Source organism: Mastomys coucha, unplaced genomic scaffold, assembly GCF_008632895.1.
Source record: "Mastomys coucha isolate ucsf_1 unplaced genomic scaffold, UCSF_Mcou_1 pScaffold5, whole genome shotgun sequence".
In the NCBI taxonomy this organism is placed as follows: Eukaryota; Metazoa; Chordata; class Mammalia; order Rodentia; family Muridae; genus Mastomys; species Mastomys coucha.
Window position 1 is genome coordinate 80623133 of NW_022196911.1, and position 19497 is coordinate 80642629.

At 37.8% G+C, this 19497-nt stretch overlaps 1 protein-coding gene across 14 annotated transcripts in view; it reads right to left on the bottom strand.

Moving 5' to 3' along the window:
* Positions 1–19497, bottom strand: part of Ggnbp2 (gametogenetin binding protein 2) — a 36954-nt gene that overhangs the window by 6100 nt on the left and 11357 nt on the right. For 5 of the 14 annotated variants that reach the window (XM_031351076.1, XM_031351075.1, XM_031351077.1 and 2 more), the window contains exons 5-10: positions 17920–18018; positions 13824–13949; positions 13623–13736; positions 2130–2339; positions 993–1167; positions 713–907 (exon numbers count right to left, since the gene is read on the bottom strand). In XM_031351076.1, coding sequence (XP_031206936.1) covers positions 713–907; positions 993–1167; positions 2130–2339; positions 13623–13736; positions 13824–13949; positions 17920–18018 — 919 coding nt within the window. The remainder of the gene's footprint in view (positions 1–712; positions 908–992; positions 1168–2129; positions 2340–13622; positions 13737–13823; positions 13950–17919; positions 18019–19497) is intronic. The other 9 variants (XM_031351084.1, XM_031351083.1, XM_031351074.1 and 6 more) reach the window with 3 other exon arrangements.

Below are 19497 nucleotides of genomic sequence, written 5' to 3' on the forward strand. Positions count from 1 at the left end.
ATGTCGTAATTTTTTTTTAAAAAATGCAAAATCCCTTGTATCTTGAAACAATGGCCAGAATATTGAAAACTTACTTTTTTCTGAGATGAGGTTTTACTATGTTGACATGTTTTTAAAATCTTTTAAAAACATTTATTTATTTTATGCATGAATACACTGTTGCTGTCTTCAGACACACCAGAAGAGGGTATCAGATCCCATTACAGATGGTTGTGAGCCACCATGAGATTGGTGGGAATTGAACTCAGGACCTTTGGAAGGTCAGTGCTCTTAACCTCTGAGCCAGATCTCCAATCCTTTAAAATCTTTTTTGATTAATATAGAGTGGTCTTATAATTTTCTAAATGTCTATGATATCCCTAGTTTAATATTTATTACAGTAAATATTGCTTAAGTATAACCCACAAAAAGTTGGGGTACTTTAAGAGATAGGGGTTCAAAGGTTAAGTGGTCTAGGTCAGTCACAAAGAAAATAATCCATATTTTGACTTTGCTACGTAGAAACAACTATTACTGCCTTTATACATCAAATGCACATAGAAACAACTATTACTGCCTTTATACAATAAATGCACATATTAAACATGGCTTACCCATGGAGGAAAAGCCATACAAATTGCACAACTTTATATCTTAAAAAAAAAAAAAAAAAAAAGTAAAAATGCCCAAATCAACAATCTTTCTTTCACCCAAAGCAAGAACAACCACATACCTTCTCTTGGCTTACTGCTTTCTCATCTGCTGTGTGTAAGGAAGCAGGAATATCACACACACACTTATTTTTTCGTCTGTTCTTCCGTTTTTGGCGTTTCTTTTCTTGCTTGAGTTCTCTAACTCGTTCTTCCTCTGAAAATTCCTCACAAAGTTGTTCCAAGCGGCTAATACCCTGCACTTTTTCCACAGTCATCTATTATAAAAATAAAGTTGAATGTAAAAAATCCAAAAGATTACACCCATGATAAATAAACTCCAGTCAGAAGTGATCCACTTACCTCAAAGCTCTTACGTAAAGCATCAACACCAAGATAAAACAGCATCTGCCACGTCTGCTCTTCCGCCCGGAGTTTTTGCCAGATCCGATGCAATCGTTCATAAAGATGAATCCCCAAGCAGGTCAGAACTTCTTCTTGAGCTATATCTATTGTCTTAGCATGTCTTTCTCTTCGCCTATTCAGGACAACCAAACATTAATTCTTAGTGTTTTAACTGAAATAGAAAAAACCTGAAAATTCAGATTTTAAACAGTCTGACAATCACACATTTACACACACACACACACACACTTTTCACCAATGAGAAATATACATGCAAATAAAACTGAATTCTAATACTGGTAAAAGTTAAGACAAGTCAGTGGGTCTTAGGGCCCTGAGGTGCTATGGAACGGTTTCTCTCATAGTAGATATGGTAGGTGGCTTTCAACTTCCAGCAAAATGCCAACTAATTTTAGTTGGTTGGTAAGCTGTTTTGAGGAAGACTGGGAAAAAAAGGTAATTCCAAAGAGATTCAACCATAGGCAAAGGCCTTCTAGGGCCAGTCTAGTAGAAGTAATATTCACATCACTACAGCAAGTTTCTGAATTTAAAAACTGCTAGATAAAACTAGGGACTCAAAAGGGAGTTGACATACATAAAACCAAAGGAACACTCGGGTTTGAGGTAGTCTATGAAAAACCTAATTCTAATTTAACTTTCATCGCAAAACCAGAGATATTAATTTAGGCTCTTCTATAATTTAATAATTATATATTACACAGTGAATGAATTATATTCAATAAAGCATTTCTTAACCCCCAAGCTGAAAAAAACCTAACCTTTATTCAAAAATCACCACTGTGAATAAAATCTAAACATGATAAAGCAGGAAGCATAAAGAAATATTGATTTCAATCATTTTCAAGTAAAAATGATAATCTATGATGAAAGCCTACCTCTTTTGCAAACTAAGGAGCAGAGGACTAAACCAAACACCACAACATTTTCCCCATATTTTCATTCAAATGAGAAAGAATAATCTTTTAGCACACTTTAATTCATACACTTATGTAGTGAGGCATAGGTGATAGAAATAAACTTTGAGTAATAAAATGAAGCAAAGCGCTAGATAGCCCATTCTAGCAAACTACATACTCATACCCTCCTGCGAACTCTGGCTCAGCACGACCCAAGAGATGTGCAATGAAATCTGTTTCACAGCAAACATGTATGTGTCGTTCATGTGGACAGCACCGCAAGCCTTCATACAGGGCAGCACAGTAGCCTTTCTCTTTACTGCAGTCAAGTTCACCAATGAGGATATTGTATGCTCGGAGGACTTTATTTTTGCAATCAGTACAAAACCTGTTTTAAAACAACAAACAAAACACAGAACCCTTCAAAATGTAGACTGGGTATGACTACAGAGGCAGATGGATGTCTGAGAGTTCAAGGTCAGCCAGAGTTATAAAGTCTAAAAAATAATAAAAATAAAACAAAATAAAAATATCCATATTAAGTACAAATTTAAAGATCACATGAAAGCAGCTTTGTCGACTGGAAGTGATTTTTAACTAGAACATGGGCTTAAGTTTAAAGATTTTTAAACTTTAAACATAGGCTTAAGGCAGGCAGGTTTATGCTTGTTTCACAAAACACATGTGATCCCCCACCTCAAGACTCCTGGAGTGTTCACATGTTAAGTATATACCACAAAGACCTACAGAACCTAGTTTCTTTATTTTTGAACCCCCAAAACAAGAAAGACACTGGATAGATAAAAGCAGCAGGCTTACAATATTACTAATTGGCTGTCAGAGGAGAGCTGCTGTGATGGAACCCAAAAAAAAAAAAAAAAAAAAAAAAAAAAAAAAAAAGACTCTCCCTGACTTAAATTCATTTCTCAAGGAAATGCTGTGGTCACCTGTACCCATAAGCACACATCCATGGAAATGCTGTGGTCACCTGTACCCATAAGCACACATCCATGGAAATGCTGTGGTCACCTGTACCCATAAGCACACAACCATGGAAATGCTGTGGTCACCTGTACCCATAAGCACACATCCATGGAAATGCTGTGTCACCTGCACCCATAAGCACACATCCATGGAAATGCTGTGTCACCTGCACCCATAAGCACACATCCATGGCTTCAGCCAAGTTGATGAAGATGACTCATGACCAAGACCCTATTCTTCTTGCCTGAGAGCTAGACCTATAAGGTAAAAGACACTAGAGACACCTAGTAAGCACCTCTTACACTTGGCAACACAGTCCTCTCTGACCTCAGTTAATTCCATCTTCTCACTATTTCTGGATTAAATTGAACCCAACTATTATAGTTGACTTTCATTATCTTTTGTAGATCCTTTTAATTCAATGTCTTCTACCCTGGTTTAAGTTGCCTGAAATTTTTTTTTTTTTTTTTTTTTTGGTTTTTCGAGACAGGGTTTCTCTGTAAAGCCCTGGCTGTCCTGGAACTCACTCTGCAGATCAGGCTGGTCCCGAACTCAGAAATCCGCCTGCTTCTGCCTCCCAAGTGCTGGGATTAAAGGCGTGCACCACCACTGCCCAGCAAAAAAATTTTTTTTAAAGTATAACATAGAAGAGAGAAGAAACAGCTTAACAACATAAAAGATGGCTTCCCAAGTTGTGGTGGCGGCTGCATGCCTTTAATCCCATCACTTAGGAGGCAGAGGCAGGCAGATAAGCCAGCTATCACTACAAAGAAAAACATTGTTTGTGGGGGGTGGAGAGATGGCTCTAGGGTTCAGTGGTTCCTTATCTTTTATGAGGACATGAATTCAGACTCAGCACACTGGGTAGAGCTTAAAAATACCTATAACTCTAGTTATTGGAGATCCAATGTTCTCTTCTGGCCTCTATAGCTCTGGCCACTTGAGCTCATGTATACAAATCTACACATATAAACACAACTAAAACCAAAATAAAGCTTAAAAAGAAGAGCAAGGAGACCTAGGAAGCCAATCAGCGAGTAAAGAGCTTGTTGTGTAAACATGAGGACCTAAGTCTGAATCCCTAAGATCCACATAAAATGATGAGTTTGGCAGTATCTACATGTAACCCCAGAGTTGAAGGGCAAGAAAGGTGAATGAATCTCAGGGGCTTACCCACTAGCCAATCTAATAAAATAACAAGCTCCAGGTTCAGTAAGTGACCCTGCTTATGGAGAAAGAGAGAAATGAGTGAGAGAGAAAATGAATGAGAATCGATAGAGGAAGAAATGACATTAATTGCTAGCCTTATGAGAATGTGTAACTGTACACACACATACACACACATGCACACACAGTAGGAGCGGGGGAGGCTAATTACAGTGCTTAGGCTGTTCTTGAATTCTTGGACTTATACAATCTGCCTCTGCCTCCCCAGAAGGTAGAAATGGCAGTGAGTATAGGTGACACCAACCAATCTCATATTATTTCTGCCTTACACTTCTTACTACTTTATCTTTGCAACTATCATATGTTATTTTTACAACATCCAGGTCTTTCTGGCCCAACAGAAGATAATTATGTATTTTTAAGGAAACACATGTTAAATTAGAGGCTTTCTAAGCCTACGTGACTAGGAGGCAGTAAGATTGTCTGACAAGTCACAATACATCACTAATATTTTGAAAAATGAACTATGGAAACACAAAAATTAACTCAAAATGGATTGAAAATACACATATTAAAACTTAAAATTACAAATCTTAAGAATATAGGAGGAAAATATCACAACATTGGACTAAAAAACAATTTCTTGGATATAGCATCATAACACAACAAAAGCAAATGTATAACAGGGACTTCATTAAACTAAAAATTTCTTCTTCTTTTTTTTTTTTTTTTTTGATTTTTCGAGACAGGGTTTCTCTGTGTAGCCCTGGCTGTCCTGGAACTCACTCTGTAGACTAGGCTGGCCTTGAACTCAGAAATCTGCCTGCCTCTGCTCCCAAGTGCTGTGATTAAAGGCGTGCGCCACCACCGCCCGGCTAAACTAAAAATTTCTAAGCTAGATTTGGAGAGATGGGTCAGCAGCTGAGAGTACTTGTCGAACCCATAGAAGACTAGGTTCAGTTCCTAGCACACACACACAGTAGCTCACAACTGTCACTGCCTCCAATTCCAAGGAATCCAATGCTTCTTCTAACCTCCAGGAGGCTCCGATATACACATAATACACACACACTACTACAATAAATAAATAGCAAGGAAAAAAGAAGAAGCCAGGTAGTGGCAGCACACACCTTTACTCCCAGCGTTGGAAAGGCAGAGGCAGGAGGACCTCCGATATCTGAGTTTGAGGCCGGCCTGGTCTACAGGGTTAGTTCCGAGACATCCAAGAACATACAGAGAAATCTATATCAAAAAACAAAACAAAGAAGAGTATCCACACCCCACCTATGTAGCCCTGGCTAACCTGAAATTTAAGAAGCAAGAGCAAGATGAATTCAAACATGCAGAACAAAGATTCTTCATCTTCAATGCTGGTATTATACATATGCACTACCATGCCTAGCCCAAAAGAAACTCAATGGGCAGGTCTGTGGAGGTTCACATGGCCTCTGGTTTACATTTCTCCAGATATGATATAAACATGACCAATAAGCAAGTGAGAAGATCCTCAGCATCACCAATGCAAAGTCAAAACCACAATTGTCCTCATTCCTAGTAAAACGTTTACCATTAATAGACAAAAAGTGAAACAAATCCCTAGATGAGAAACCAGTGGTCACAGGAATGCAGAGAAATTACTGCTGCATGCTGCCATAGAATCATAAAATGTCAATACACTGTGAGTGATGGTGCCACACCTTTCATCCCAACACTACTCAGATGCAAGTGGATCTTCGTGAGTTCAAAGCCAACCTACTCTATGGAGAGAGATCCAGGGCAGCCAGGGCTACACAGTGAGAGCCTGTTTCTGGTTGACTGATAGACAGATAGACAGATAGACAGGTGGACAGGTAGACAGGTAGGTAGGTAGATAGGTAGGTAGGTAGATAGATAGATAGATAGATAGATAGATAGACAGACAGACAGACAGACAGGTAGATAGATTAGATTAGATAAGATAAGATAGAACACCACAAAAACTAACATAAAGACTCCACAAAATAAAAAATAGAGGCAAGTGAGATGGCTTGGTGGGTAAATGGCACTTGCTACCAAGACTAGAGTCCTGAATTTAACTTTTGGGACTTACAGGATAGAAGGGAACCAACTTCTAGAAGTCATCCTATGACTGTATGCACTCTTTAGTATGTGCATGCCCACACTACACCAATACAAATACCAATACAAATAAATACAATGTAGTTTAAAAAAAATGAGCAGAGCAGTGGTGGTGCATGCCTTTAATCCCAGCACTTGGGAGGCAGAGGCAGGCAGATTTCTGAGTTCGAGGCCAGCCTGGTCTACAGAGTGAGTTCCAGGACAGCCAGGGATATACAGAGAAACCCTGTCTCGAAAATCCAAAACAAAAGAAAAAAAAAAACAAAGGAGCCAATTACTGGGCAAGTAAGCGGGACTTCCCGGTTGGACAGGAAGGAAGGAGAGAGTTAGAGTTAGGCCTTTCTGAAACAGGGAGAGCATACAGGTAAGATGTAGCTGCTAGAGTTTTCCTGGTATCATGGTAGATCCAGGAATCAGATTTTAATATGGCTTACAAGATTAGGTTTAGTTGTTGTGCCCAGCGACTGAGTTACCATTATTTCTAAACTAAGTCTGTGCAGCGGTTCGACTAGGTTCAGGAGATAAAGGCATAGCGGCAAAGCCTGGGTTTGCCAGATGTATACCACAAAGGCAGTGGGAGATTTTGAAGCACAGGTTTGGTGTGGTAGCGACCCACCTGTGGGAACTAAGTCAGCTGTGGTGGAAACGTATCAGGAGCTCCAGCCCAAAGAGTCTCCATGAGATAATAACAGGCCAGCCAGACCACGGGGGCCTGAGAGTTGCCAGCACAAGTACAGGAATGTGCTGATTCTCTTTTTTGTAATAATTTCTGCAACAGATGGTGCCCAATGAGGGGAGAGAATCCATTAGAAATTTAAGATTTTTAGCCTGAGAGAGTTTTATTTCCTTTTTTTCCTGTTTTTGTTTTTTTTTCTTTTGTTTTGGAGACAGGGTTTGTGTAGCCCTGGCTGTCCTGGAACTCACTCTATGGACCAGGCTGGCCTTGAACTCAGAAATCCGCCTGCCTCTGCCTCCCAAGTGCTGGGATTAAAGACATGTGCTACCACTGCCTGGCCCTTTCTTTCTTTTTTTTAAGTAAGTAGCTGGGTGACGCTGAGACAAGACAGGTGGGCTCAAGCCCAGTAATTAAAACATAGAAAGCAGGCTCTGAAGTCCCCTGCTGTGGAGTATGCAGGATGCTCTGAGTTAGAGAGCTATAGAATGGAAGCTGCCTACTTCTTGGGGCAGAGATTGAACTATGAATTTATAAAATTGGGATTACTTGCTTTTAGGATAAATTTATATACAGATTTTGTCCGAATCACATGGGGAATTTTGCCTGTGGGTTCAGAACTAGGATAGGGAAAATTAGTCAGTGACTCCTAATAGAGAAGACAGTGAACAGGTATTAATAAATGGTTCAGCGGGTAAGAGCACTGACTATTCTTCCAAAGGTCCTGAGTTCAAATCCCAGCAACCACATGGTGGCTCACAACCACCTGTAATGAGATCTGATGCCCTCTTCTGGTTCGTCAGAAGTTAGCTACAGTGTACTTATGAATAATAATAAATGAATTTTATTATTCATTTTTTATTATTTATTATGTATAATTATAAATGATACTAAAATGAATCTTTGGGCCGGAGCAAGCAGGGACTGAGCAAGCAAGCAGGGTTGATCAGAGCAAGCAGAGGTCCTAAAAATTCAATCCCCAACAACCACATGAAGGCTCACAACAATCTATACACCTACTCACATACATAAAATAAATCTTCAAAAATAAAAAAATAAATGTCTGTGGGTTTAGGCAGAGAGCCAAACAGAAAGATGGTTTTAACAAAATGGCTGCTCTAGGCAGAGTGCTTAGCAAGTATAAATTACCTGCTTCTTTCAGGCAGATGTTAGTGAATGTTTGAATTAATTGCTTGAAAGATGGTATAATGATATATTGCTCTAATACGTCTTACAAGATACTCAAATTCTGTCTACAGTGGGCTCCACAGGAATTCTGGGTTTAAATCCTGCTTTGACCAGCTGCCTGCATATAAATAGGTATAGATAGAAGTATGAATCAATTGTGTGAAGATGGTATAAAGATATATTGCTCTAACACGCCTTATAGGATACTCAAATTCTGTCTAATGTGGGCTCCATGGGAATTTTGGGTTATTATCTTGCATGGCAAAATAGAAAAGGTCTAAGAATAGGCACATATAGTATTTTCGTTTACTTCATGTGTTTGGGATTGTTTTAACTTTTAAAATGGGTGTGATTTTGAGTTTTGTGGTTATATTAATCCTCTAGGAGAGAGGTCAAAATAAAGGTTTTTCTGGTTACTGGCTCAAGGATATGCTTATCTGGGAGAAAGGTTTTGTCTTTGCATTTTTAGAAAAAGTGATTACTGTCTATGCACCTTTCAGAGTAATATGGATCAGATTTGATAGAGGGAGACCCCCTGAAGAACTAAATTCCAGAAAAATCAAACAAAAGGTTATATTGATACTAAAATTTTGTTTGGAGATTTGTATACTACAGACTATACAGCCTTGGTGAGTCTCCACTTGAACTCCAAATGTCTTAGACTTTCAGCCAGATCCAGTTAAGACAGACATCAGAGACTAAATCAATCGTTTGTGTGGCCTTAAGGCCAATGAACTCTATTTTCCCTCCCCCTCCCCCCCTTCAAAATATCTCAACGTCCATATTCAGCATGAATAATTTATGATGAGATGTCAACCCAATTCCCTGAGCTTTGGAGTTGGAGGCGGTTATTACAGGTTGCCTTTCTAGGGAATGTAGAAATGGTCATAACTGAAACATGAAGGAACTGCTATGAATGACTGCAGAGCCATAATCTCGTTTGGTAGAAATCTTTTTAAAAGTTGAAGTCATAATTTTATATTTTGGTACAGAATTGACTCTGATGCAAAAATCAAGGTTTTCATTGTTACACACAAAAATCAAGGTTTTCATTGTTACACGTTTCTTCTATAGATACAGAAAATTTAAAAGTACAGGGCTTAGACACAATTCTTTTTTTTTTAAAGATTTATTTGTTTATTATATGTAAGTGCACTGTAGCTGTCTTGAGACACACCAGAAGAGGGCGTCAGATCTCATTTCGGATGGTTGTGAGCCACCATGTGGTTGCTGGGATTTGAACTCAGGACTTTTGGAAGAGCAGTCAGTGCTCTTAGCCGCTGAGCCATCTCACCAGCCCCCGACACAATCCTTCTATAACTGTTTTTATAAACTGATCTGAGATGATTAAGCCTGTGAGTTAATCATGGCTCTGAGTTTACTGTTAGGGTGTTTTCAGATATTTTAATTAGAAATAGTTGAGAGTAGTCAACAGAATCCATAAAGTCCAGATTACTATACATATAGTTGTTTTTCAAAAAAGTCAGAAAGCCACAGAATATGATACTGAATGTTATTTATTCATTTGTTGAGAGAAGCCTGCTCCTGACAGCATACCCTTTCTTGGATTCAAAAAGAAACTGAGCATCAATGGAGTTGCTCCAGTTGTGGTGAGACAGCTACTAGGCAAGAACTGTCTCATTTCATCTACAGACAAAATACTGTCCAGAAAAAGGACACACTATGCGGACTGATAATCTCTGCCAAGACAGGGTAATCAGCCCTTGAAAATTCTGTATTACAAAAGTCTGTCAGGTGATCCTGGGCCAGAAGGCTGAAGATCGAAGCTCCAATGTTTGAAGTATAAGGGACTGTCTAAGTGATCAGCGCTGTATATAAATTGGCTAAGTTTTAGAAGCTATATTTTATGCTTCTCATATTTTCAGGTAATATTAGTCATTCTTAGATTTGTGACAGGGTTGAAGACTGGTAGTCTCATAGCCAACCCAAGCTGTTTAGCATTGAGAAAGATGATATAGATTTGAGAGGATGTTGTTCAGATGGCTTGTAATCTAAAGCTAGGACATGAGTGAGGTGTAGAATGACAAGTCTTTTAATTTAAGATAGATGACAATGTTCTATCTTAATGACAAAACTGATCGACTAGGTGTTAGGTTTATCTATGTATTATAAATTACAAATGGTAATAGTTGTAATGTGGTAATATTGAGAGAAAGGTTTTGTTTTTGTTTTTTTTTTTTGGTTTTTCAAGACAGAGTTTCTCTGTGTAGCCCTGGCTGTCCTGGAACTTACTCTGTAGACCAGGCTGGCCTCAAACTCAGAAATCCACCTGCCTCTGCCTCCCAAGTGGTGGGATTAAAGGCGTGCGCCACTGCTAGAACAGAAAGAAGGAAGTGTTGTAGGTGACTCTGGGCTGCTTGTATTTTTATGTTAATTCCGCTCTCCAGGGAGAGGCTATTTGGGACCACAGGGGCCTGAGAGGTGCTGGCACAAGCGCAGGGATGTGCTGGTTCTCTTTTTTTTAATAATTCCCACAACAACTATGTACATTTTGCAGGCCCACATTCACCAAAGCAATATTCATGATAGCCAAGATATGGAAATAATCTACATGTTCAATAAAGGAAACATATTTGATACACACACACACAATTCAACTTTTAAAAAGGAAGATAGCTGGGTACATGGTGGTTGGTTAGCCCTCACTGCTTGAGATACTGAAATAGGAGGAACACTTGAACCTTGGGATTTGATGCCAGCCTGTGTAGAAGTTAAAAGCAAAACTTTTAAGAGTCATGGGTCTCCTTCCACTATGAAGGGTGGGTTGTCAGACTTAGTGACTAGCACTTTTACTTGAGAGAAACAGGAGACAGACAGGAAAGGAGGAGGGAAGATGATATATAATAAGGACATTTAGAAAGCAACTGAGGGCCGGAGAGATGGGTCAGCAGTTAAGAGCACTGACTGCTCTTCCAGAGGTCCTGAGTTCAAATCCCAGAAATCACATGGTGGCTCACAGCCATTTGTAATGCCCTCTTCTGGTGTGTCTGAAGACAGCTACAGTGTACTCAATATATACATAAAATAAATAAGTAAATATTTAGAAAGAAAGTGAAACAGATTATACTTCAAAAACTAAAAGGAAAACTTAAAGGCCCAGAGATAAGGCTCTGCAAACATTCTGACATTACTATACTGTCAAATATAATTCTAAGTAAACATTACTATGTTGTCAATCCTCACAATTTCATCTGATCCCACAGTAAACCCTGTACTAATATTGTAATCATTTTTAGCTGGGTAAAGTGGCATACCCTTTTAATGTCAGCACTTTGGAGGGAGAGGCAAGTAGATCTGAGTTCAAGGCCAGCCTGGTCTGCAAAGTGAGTTCCTGGACAACCCAGGACTACACAGAAAAACTGTTTCAAAAAACCAAACCAAATCAAACCACCATCACCAACAACCAAGTGTATTTTGTCTTAAAAACTGAGGCAAGTCTCAGAAGTTAACACTTGTTGCTGTTGCTTTTATAGGATACAGATTTGTTCTTCACCACCCACATCCAGGGAACCCAACATGCTCCTCTGGCTTCTGTAGGCACATGCACACACATGGTGCACAAACATACATTCAAGCCTACATACATACATATAAAATAACAAAATGTGAGATGGCTCAATGGTAAAGGTGCTTGCCTGACAGGTCTAGTAACCTGAGTTCAAACCCAGAACTCAAGTAAAGGTGAAAGGAAAGAAGTGAGTCCGCTCTCTCACCACCACACTGGAGCTGTGGCATATGCATCCATGCACAAATATTAGTATATACAAACAAAACAAAAAAGAAATATCATTAAGTTTTAATGGGTAGAACAAATTCTATGCAATCTCAATTTCTTTTCTATATATAAAATTACTCTCCTAATCAAATTTTCTTCTCATTCTTTGGATATTTACAAAATATTTTATATTACCTTATTTAAAGTAAAGCCAAAATTTACGTAGTTTTAAAACATTAATTTTATGACCCCAGAAGGACAAAGATTTCATATCATTTAGTCTCCTCTCTCAAATCCAAACCATCGATATATTGTCTACTTTTTGAAAACCAATCAAAAAGACAAAAACGAGAAAGTTTATAACTAAGAAAAAGTATGCAGTTCATTAGTTCATGACCATTTTAAAAACCTGGATTTTGTTAACACGTGTGTTTGTAATCCTTTTTGTTGTTTTTGTTTTTCAAGACAGGGTTTCTCTGTGTAGCCTTGGCTTGTCCTGGAACTCACTCTGTAAACCAGGCTGGCTTGGAACTGGCTGGCCTCAAATTCAAGAGATATGCTTGCCCCATGTCTCCTAAGAGCTAAGATTAAAAACAAAGCCACCAGGCTATAATTCTTGTTTTTGAAAGTGAACCCAAAGCCAAATGTAACAAATCTGTAATAACAGACCCATCCTAAGAAGAACATCAATTAAGAAAAGTTAGATGGTTCCTTGGCTAGTTTCCCTTCTTCCTAAGAGATTCCAAATGCTAAGGACACTAAGAAAATCCCTTTGTTATAGTATTCTACAAAGAAAAATATGAGGTTACGAGAAACAAATATATACTCTATTTAAAAGATTTTGACAAATAGTTACAGAAGAAGTACCTCAAATTAGGAAATAAAAAAAGCTTTTTGGGGTGCAACATGGTCTCTTGTATCCCAATCTGCCTTGAACTCATTATCATCTTACCTCTACCTCCCAAACACTGGGATTACAATCTAGTTTAACCATGCCTAATTTATGGTGGGACTGAGAATCAAACCCAGAGCCTCATGCATGTTAGGAAAGTACCAGATGAGCCACAACTCTAGGCCAAAAACCTGCTAACTTAATTTTGAAACTTTATCAAGCATGATTCTATTACAAAAAACAGGAATATTATATTTCAATAGATTCAGTCAACCTGTGTCTCATGAAAGACCAAACTGGAACAATAGTAAATATTAAAAAAAAAAAAAAAAAGACAAAAACAAGAGAAATTGTTTCCATGGTTGAGAATAAGTATAAGCTACTCTTGCAAAAGATTGGAGTTTGATTTGCAGCATCTATGTCAGACAGCTCACAGCCACCTATAACTCCAACTGTGGGGTCCCAACATCTCTGGTTATAAGCTACACCAGCTGGTTACAAGCCACATACATATACTCACACATGCATGCGCGCACACGCACACACGAAATTTAAAATAATAAAAACACTGGTTGTAGTGGTACATGCCTTTAATCCCAGCACTCTAAGAGGCATAAGCAGGCATGATCTACATAATAAATTCCATGACAGCCAGGATTCATAGATCCTGTCTCAAAAACAAAGAAACAAACAAAAAACCAAGCAAATAATCATAATAAATCTTTAAAAAGAAGAAAGAGACAAGAAGACTAATACTCAAGGCCACCTCATAATTGCCTATCATGACTCCTAGTGCAAATATTAACAGGACAACTGGAATACTTTTACACTACAGAAGCCAGTAACAGGCTACTCTGAATGACTGACATCTAAGATACCTTCCCCACTATATTATAGTGACCTTTGCACTTACCTGTGCTTTCGAAGATAAGTTTCTAGTGTTTCTAAAAGACAACTAGAGTCAATTAAAACTACTTCATCCCTGCATTCCTGGGACATGAGTTCCCAAACATCCATCCAACATCCTCTGTAAAAAGAATAAATATTAGTGAAAAGGAGGCATACAAGAGGTGAAAGGTTTAAAAAGGCAGAATAAAGGATTGCTTGGTTTTACCTGGCTGTTCCCTGGAAAGGTCCATAATGGAAAATGATCCTACACTTGCTGTCCTTCCTGTGGTCTTCACTACTTCTCTTATCTGTACTTAACTTCTCTGAACTGACACTGCTACTGCTCCCTTCACTGCAGTACAGTATGGTACAAAGCTTAGTGACACTGAGATAACCTGAAGAAATAATCTCTAAGGTCTATGTTAAAATCATGAATTCTTTAACATATTAAGATATTAGTAGATAAATCTGCAAATTTAAATAATGAATTACATATTTAAGCATAATACATTGTTACTTAACGTGTTTCACATGTTTACATCAAACACTTGACTATCAAATTTACTTGATACAATTTAACATTTACAGTTATAAAAATAGAAACTCATTTATATATTAAGCATTTTATAAGCAAATATACTTCAAATGTTCTAAAGCCAAATGGCATTTAAAAATTTATAGTCTTTTCACCTATTAAACAAGGATCAATCTTTAACGAAATTTCTTTATTTAATGTGATCTTTAATTGATTAAGTCACTCTTATTTACAGCTAGCTCTGGCAAAAAACTTATCTAGTTTTGATTTCCAAGTAGCCATGAAAGTCACATATTAATCTAACAAAGTACTTAAGTTCATACTTAATAAAATAGCATACTAAGATGCACACTCTAAATAGCCTAAGTAAGTATCAAGTATTACACATGTAATTTCTTTAAACTTACTGAGAACTTCCCAGACCCTCCTCCCAGACTAGTTTCAGTGTGATGTTGGTCGTGCATTTTGTTGGCAGATATGCATTCCTACAGAAATGTCTGTCTATATTCCACTCAAGGATAGTCTTCTAGATTTTTCACTAATTCTGAACTGGCTCCTGCCTGATCTTCTGCAGGTCTCATTACAATCCTAGAAATTCAATATCATGCCTGCTTAAGATGGTAAAACCCAAGTTTTTTCATAGCTGAATAAGTATTTCTCAACTCTCAGCTTGACAAGTCATTATACAATTCCGTACTTTAATCCCACTAAGGGGAAAAGGTCAAAATGAGGTTCAGTTCTACCTACTTTGACAATGAAATGCCAACTTATGCTCTATCTTACATGTTAAATCCTCTGTCTCAAGTCTCATATTCCTCTTTTGATGATGTAAATAACTTACCACTCAGATCAGAATCTAGGCCTAATGACTTGGACAACTCCTTTAAGACATGTTTTCTGAAGAATTTCAAAGTCACTTCCTCCTTCTACTCCTATACTTTCTCCACTTAAGGCTTAACACACTACAATCTTGTATTCATTTTCTATCTACTGAACCACCAGTACTCTGCTCATCAATACTGCAGTTAAACCAGTGTCTGTTCTGGGGTCCTCAGTGACTAAGGAACATTGAGTATGCTAACCAGACCAGTCTCAAAACACCCTTCCTCAGCCTCCTCCTACCCAGTTATCCATATTCTTCTGATTAACTGAAACCTCCCACCATTCTTTGCTCTTGCTCTTTCTTTCTTTCTATATGGTTTTACATTCTGTTTTCTCAAAGTATCCTTAAGCACTAACTTTTGGCCTATAAGTCTGGCCTGGAGCTTTCTTTCAGATACCAAATTTCCAGACCAAAACAAACAAACAAACAAACTAGGATTTACTTGCATAGCTAAAAGAACACGCTCAGAAAAGGCGACCCAACCACTGTTCTTTATAAAGCTGGAACCCAGTGAGTATACTTTCTTTGGAAAAACCATATGATTAAAAACCTGAGGCTAGGGAACATGGAAGAAACATAAAATGAAGACTTAACAGCAAATAATTGTGGAAGCCTTTCAAAGTATTCTACCTACTCAAGTATCCTGACTAAACAAGACTATAATCACTGACTACCATCTACACACACTGGGGAATAACTAAAGGTACCTTAGTTAAGTCACACTACCTAAGATCAATTAGCTCCATTTTTATTACTTTCACATTCAATAAACAATCTTCAAAAAACAATTGACTTTCCATGTAGAGAAGCTGTACTTGAAAGAGAACATGAAGTTTATGGAGACTTATTTTTGTAAGCTACAAGATAGGAAGATATAGCCTCATAGACAACTAACAAAAAAGCAAGTCACTGCAGAACCAAAGTAGCAGTTGGAACAAAACAGGAAGAACTGGTCTTCACAGGAAAACAGCAGTGAGAACAGGTATGTAAAGCTGCTGGGCTATCTACTGCTTTTTATTTGTCTTCAATAAAGAACCGCGAAAGGAGAAAACAAAACCAGAAAGCAGACCTTTTTACTATGTCATACTGCTCAACTCATTTTCTTTTTCTTTTTCTTTTTTTTTTCCTTTTTTGGTTTTTCGAGACAGGGTTTCTCTGTGTAGCCCTGGCTGTCCTGGAACTCAGAAATCCACCTGCCTCTGCCTCCCGAGTGCTGAGATTAAAGGTGTGTACCACCACCACCCAGCTTCAACTCATTTTCTAATGAGAAAATTATGACTGAAATGAACATTTAGAAAGGAATTCTCTAAACAATACAGAGAAAAACAAGTGCTAAAGATGCAGTAGTCAGTCCATGCCTGCCATCTCAGTACTAGAGAGGTAATGACAGGATCAGGAGCTCAAGGTAATCTTCCACTATACAAACTAGACAAACAATTCAAAGCCAGCCAGGGCTGCATGAGACTGTCCCCACAACCACAACCACAACCACAGTAACAACAACAACAACAACAACAACAACAACATTCCACAAGTATATGAAACAGCTTGAGAACTACTATTAACTGTACAGATGGTCATGGGTTTCAGAGTATTTAGATACTATGGAATATATGGGTCTTGTTCAGATCCTACCTCAACAAACAAATGCAAAAAGATATTTTTAAGCACTGCAAGGGAATCTAAGTATCAGCTGGGTGTAAGATTATTATAATTAACCCCAATAGGTACTATACCATTGTGGGTATGAAAAGAGATACTCATCATTTTAGAGATGCATGTAGATTGAGAATAGTAGGATGCCTTTAACTTTCTTTAAATATTTCAGCAAAGAAAAAGGCAAACAGATGGATGAAACATGTTTCATTCCAAGTTTGATAAGTGCTGATTCTGAGTAAGATACACAGAACGGCAGGAGTCCCTGCAGCACCCACTTGTATTCAGGGGTTGAGGTTGGAGGATCTCTTGAGAGGAGTTCCAGACTAGCTAAGACAACATACTGAGATTCTGTCTCAAATAATAAAGTCTCTACTTCGTGGTCTTTCTACTTCTCTGTATTTTATAGCTTACATGGTTTTTGTTTGTTTATTTTTGAGACAGGGTTTTACTATATAGTCCTGACTGCCCTAGAACTTACTATGTAGACCAGGTTAGCCTCAACTCACAGGAATTCACCTGTTTCTGTTTCAAGTGTTGTGCTACACACCAAGCACTGATTAAAAAAAAAAAATTTTAAAAAAAGTTTTCTTCCTGGGCATAAATATCTGGATATGCAGGTCTTTATTGTTAGAGAAAGAAAATGTCTATAAAACGGTCCCAATGACATGGAGGTATTTAACTCAGAACAGTTTTATATCACTTTATTCTTCCCCAAACAAAAATTTATTTCAACTCCCTGTAAATCATGCTGACTCTATCCTCCCCAACAATGCTTAAGGCAAACCAGCAAACTGTGGCACTGTGCCAGGAAATGGGGGCACATCAGGATTGTGTACCCAACCAAGAAAACTGAAAATTAGTTACACAAATACACATCACCATAACTGAGTAAGGCTTTTTTTTAATCCTTAATAAATTAGGGAGACCTAAAAATAAGAAAGACAAAAACAATTTAAACATGATGATTACAAATCAAATATTACTACTTTGAAAACTTTAAAATTAGTGACATAAATTTCTCAAAATTCTTAATCCCCTGCAACATAAAGGAAAAAACTTAAAACTCAGTGACCTTATATAGTTTCAATGCAGAAAGACCCATAGAACCCAAGAACATGCTTATTTTGACATCTGTCAGAATGTAATCCAATTAACAAAGCTAGTAATATTATCCTTTTCACTAAATATGACTAACATTAATATACTTAACATTGATGAAACATTTTGACATTTATTTCTACTTACCCCAAAGGTTTAGGTTTGTGTGTATCTAAAGAGTGTAACTGACATCTCTTGTTCTTCTTACTTTTTGGAATAGCATCTATCATATCATTTAGTTTGGACCTAGTTAAAAAATAAACCATTAAAGATTTGTCATTTTGCTTTCAAATTTTAAAAATTACTATCAGCTGCCTTTTTTTGAAAAGGAGTATTTAACAGTATTACAGAGTCATCACCTATCCTCACTCTGTCTCTACAGTAAATACCTAAAACAGTCTACATTTACTTCCCCTCTCCATACCTACCCAGTCCAGTTGGAACAAACTCACTTTACTCAGTGCCCTCTGTCCCTAGACTACAACTCTTATCCTCATGGCGACCAGTGTGTCTGAATTTTAGACACTGTTTACATGACTTTCACCAATCTTTCTTTCCTCAAATGTCATCTAAATACATACTACCTTTGAGAGGCAAACCACAGAAATGTTATATGAATATACAATGTTGGACTGGCAAGATGGCTCATGGATAAAGAAACACATCCTACATCCAATCAATTAGTAAAGCACATCAACTTATATAATAGATCTACAATCCCATCACTTATATCCTTTTCCTAACCCACCAACCTTTAGTTTAGTCAACTACTATTTTCCAAAAGGTTTCATACCGCCACCATTGCCTTTTGCATTCTAGACTACACTTAGCAAGAATAATAAATCAGAATGTCAGATTAAATTAATATTAAATCAATTTTTTGGGGGGGGGTGTCGAGACAGGGTTTCTCTGTTTAGCCCTGGCTATCCTGGAACTCACTCTGTAGACCAAGTTGGCCTTGAACTCAGAAATCTACCTGCCTCTGCCTCCCAAGAGCTGGGATTAAAGGCGTGCGCCACCACCGCTTGGCATATTAAATCATTATTAAATTATTAATCTTTTAAGTCAGAATATCAGATTATGTTATTCCTATATTAAAAAACTCTAAAGCTTTCTCCTTCTCCTCCTCCTCCTCCTTCTTCTTCTTGTTCTTCTTCAAGCTGGAGCTATAGCTCAGAGGTATGGCACTCGCCTAATATACATGATAAGATCAGTCCCCTAAACTTCAAAATCAATTAAAAAAAAAAAAAGAAAGTCAAAGTGAAAGTCCCTACCACCTCCAAACAGAAGACCCTCTGGGTTTGGTCTTTCAATCCCTTTTCCTACCTCAGTGAACGACACAAGCAAATACTGTGGATATCCAGTTGACATACAAAAGAACTTTGAAATACTACTACCTAGCTGTGCCCATCTCAGTAAAAGGAAATCATGCTATACTTAAAGGACTGTTTTAATTACACTTATATATGTATACATGTGTGCATGCATGTATGTGGGTGGGTTTAAGCACACATGGAGGGCAAGGGAGAGTGTCTGGGAGCTGGTTCTTTCCTTAAAACCACGTGGGTCCTGGGGATCTATCAGTCTTGACAAGAAGTACCTTGGTCTGCCTATATTACCTTATAGCACAAATCTAAAAACCATCACTAAAGTTATCCCTCCCTTATCTATCTATATAAAATCCTATTTACAAATCCTCAAAATATTTCAGGATCCCATCATTTC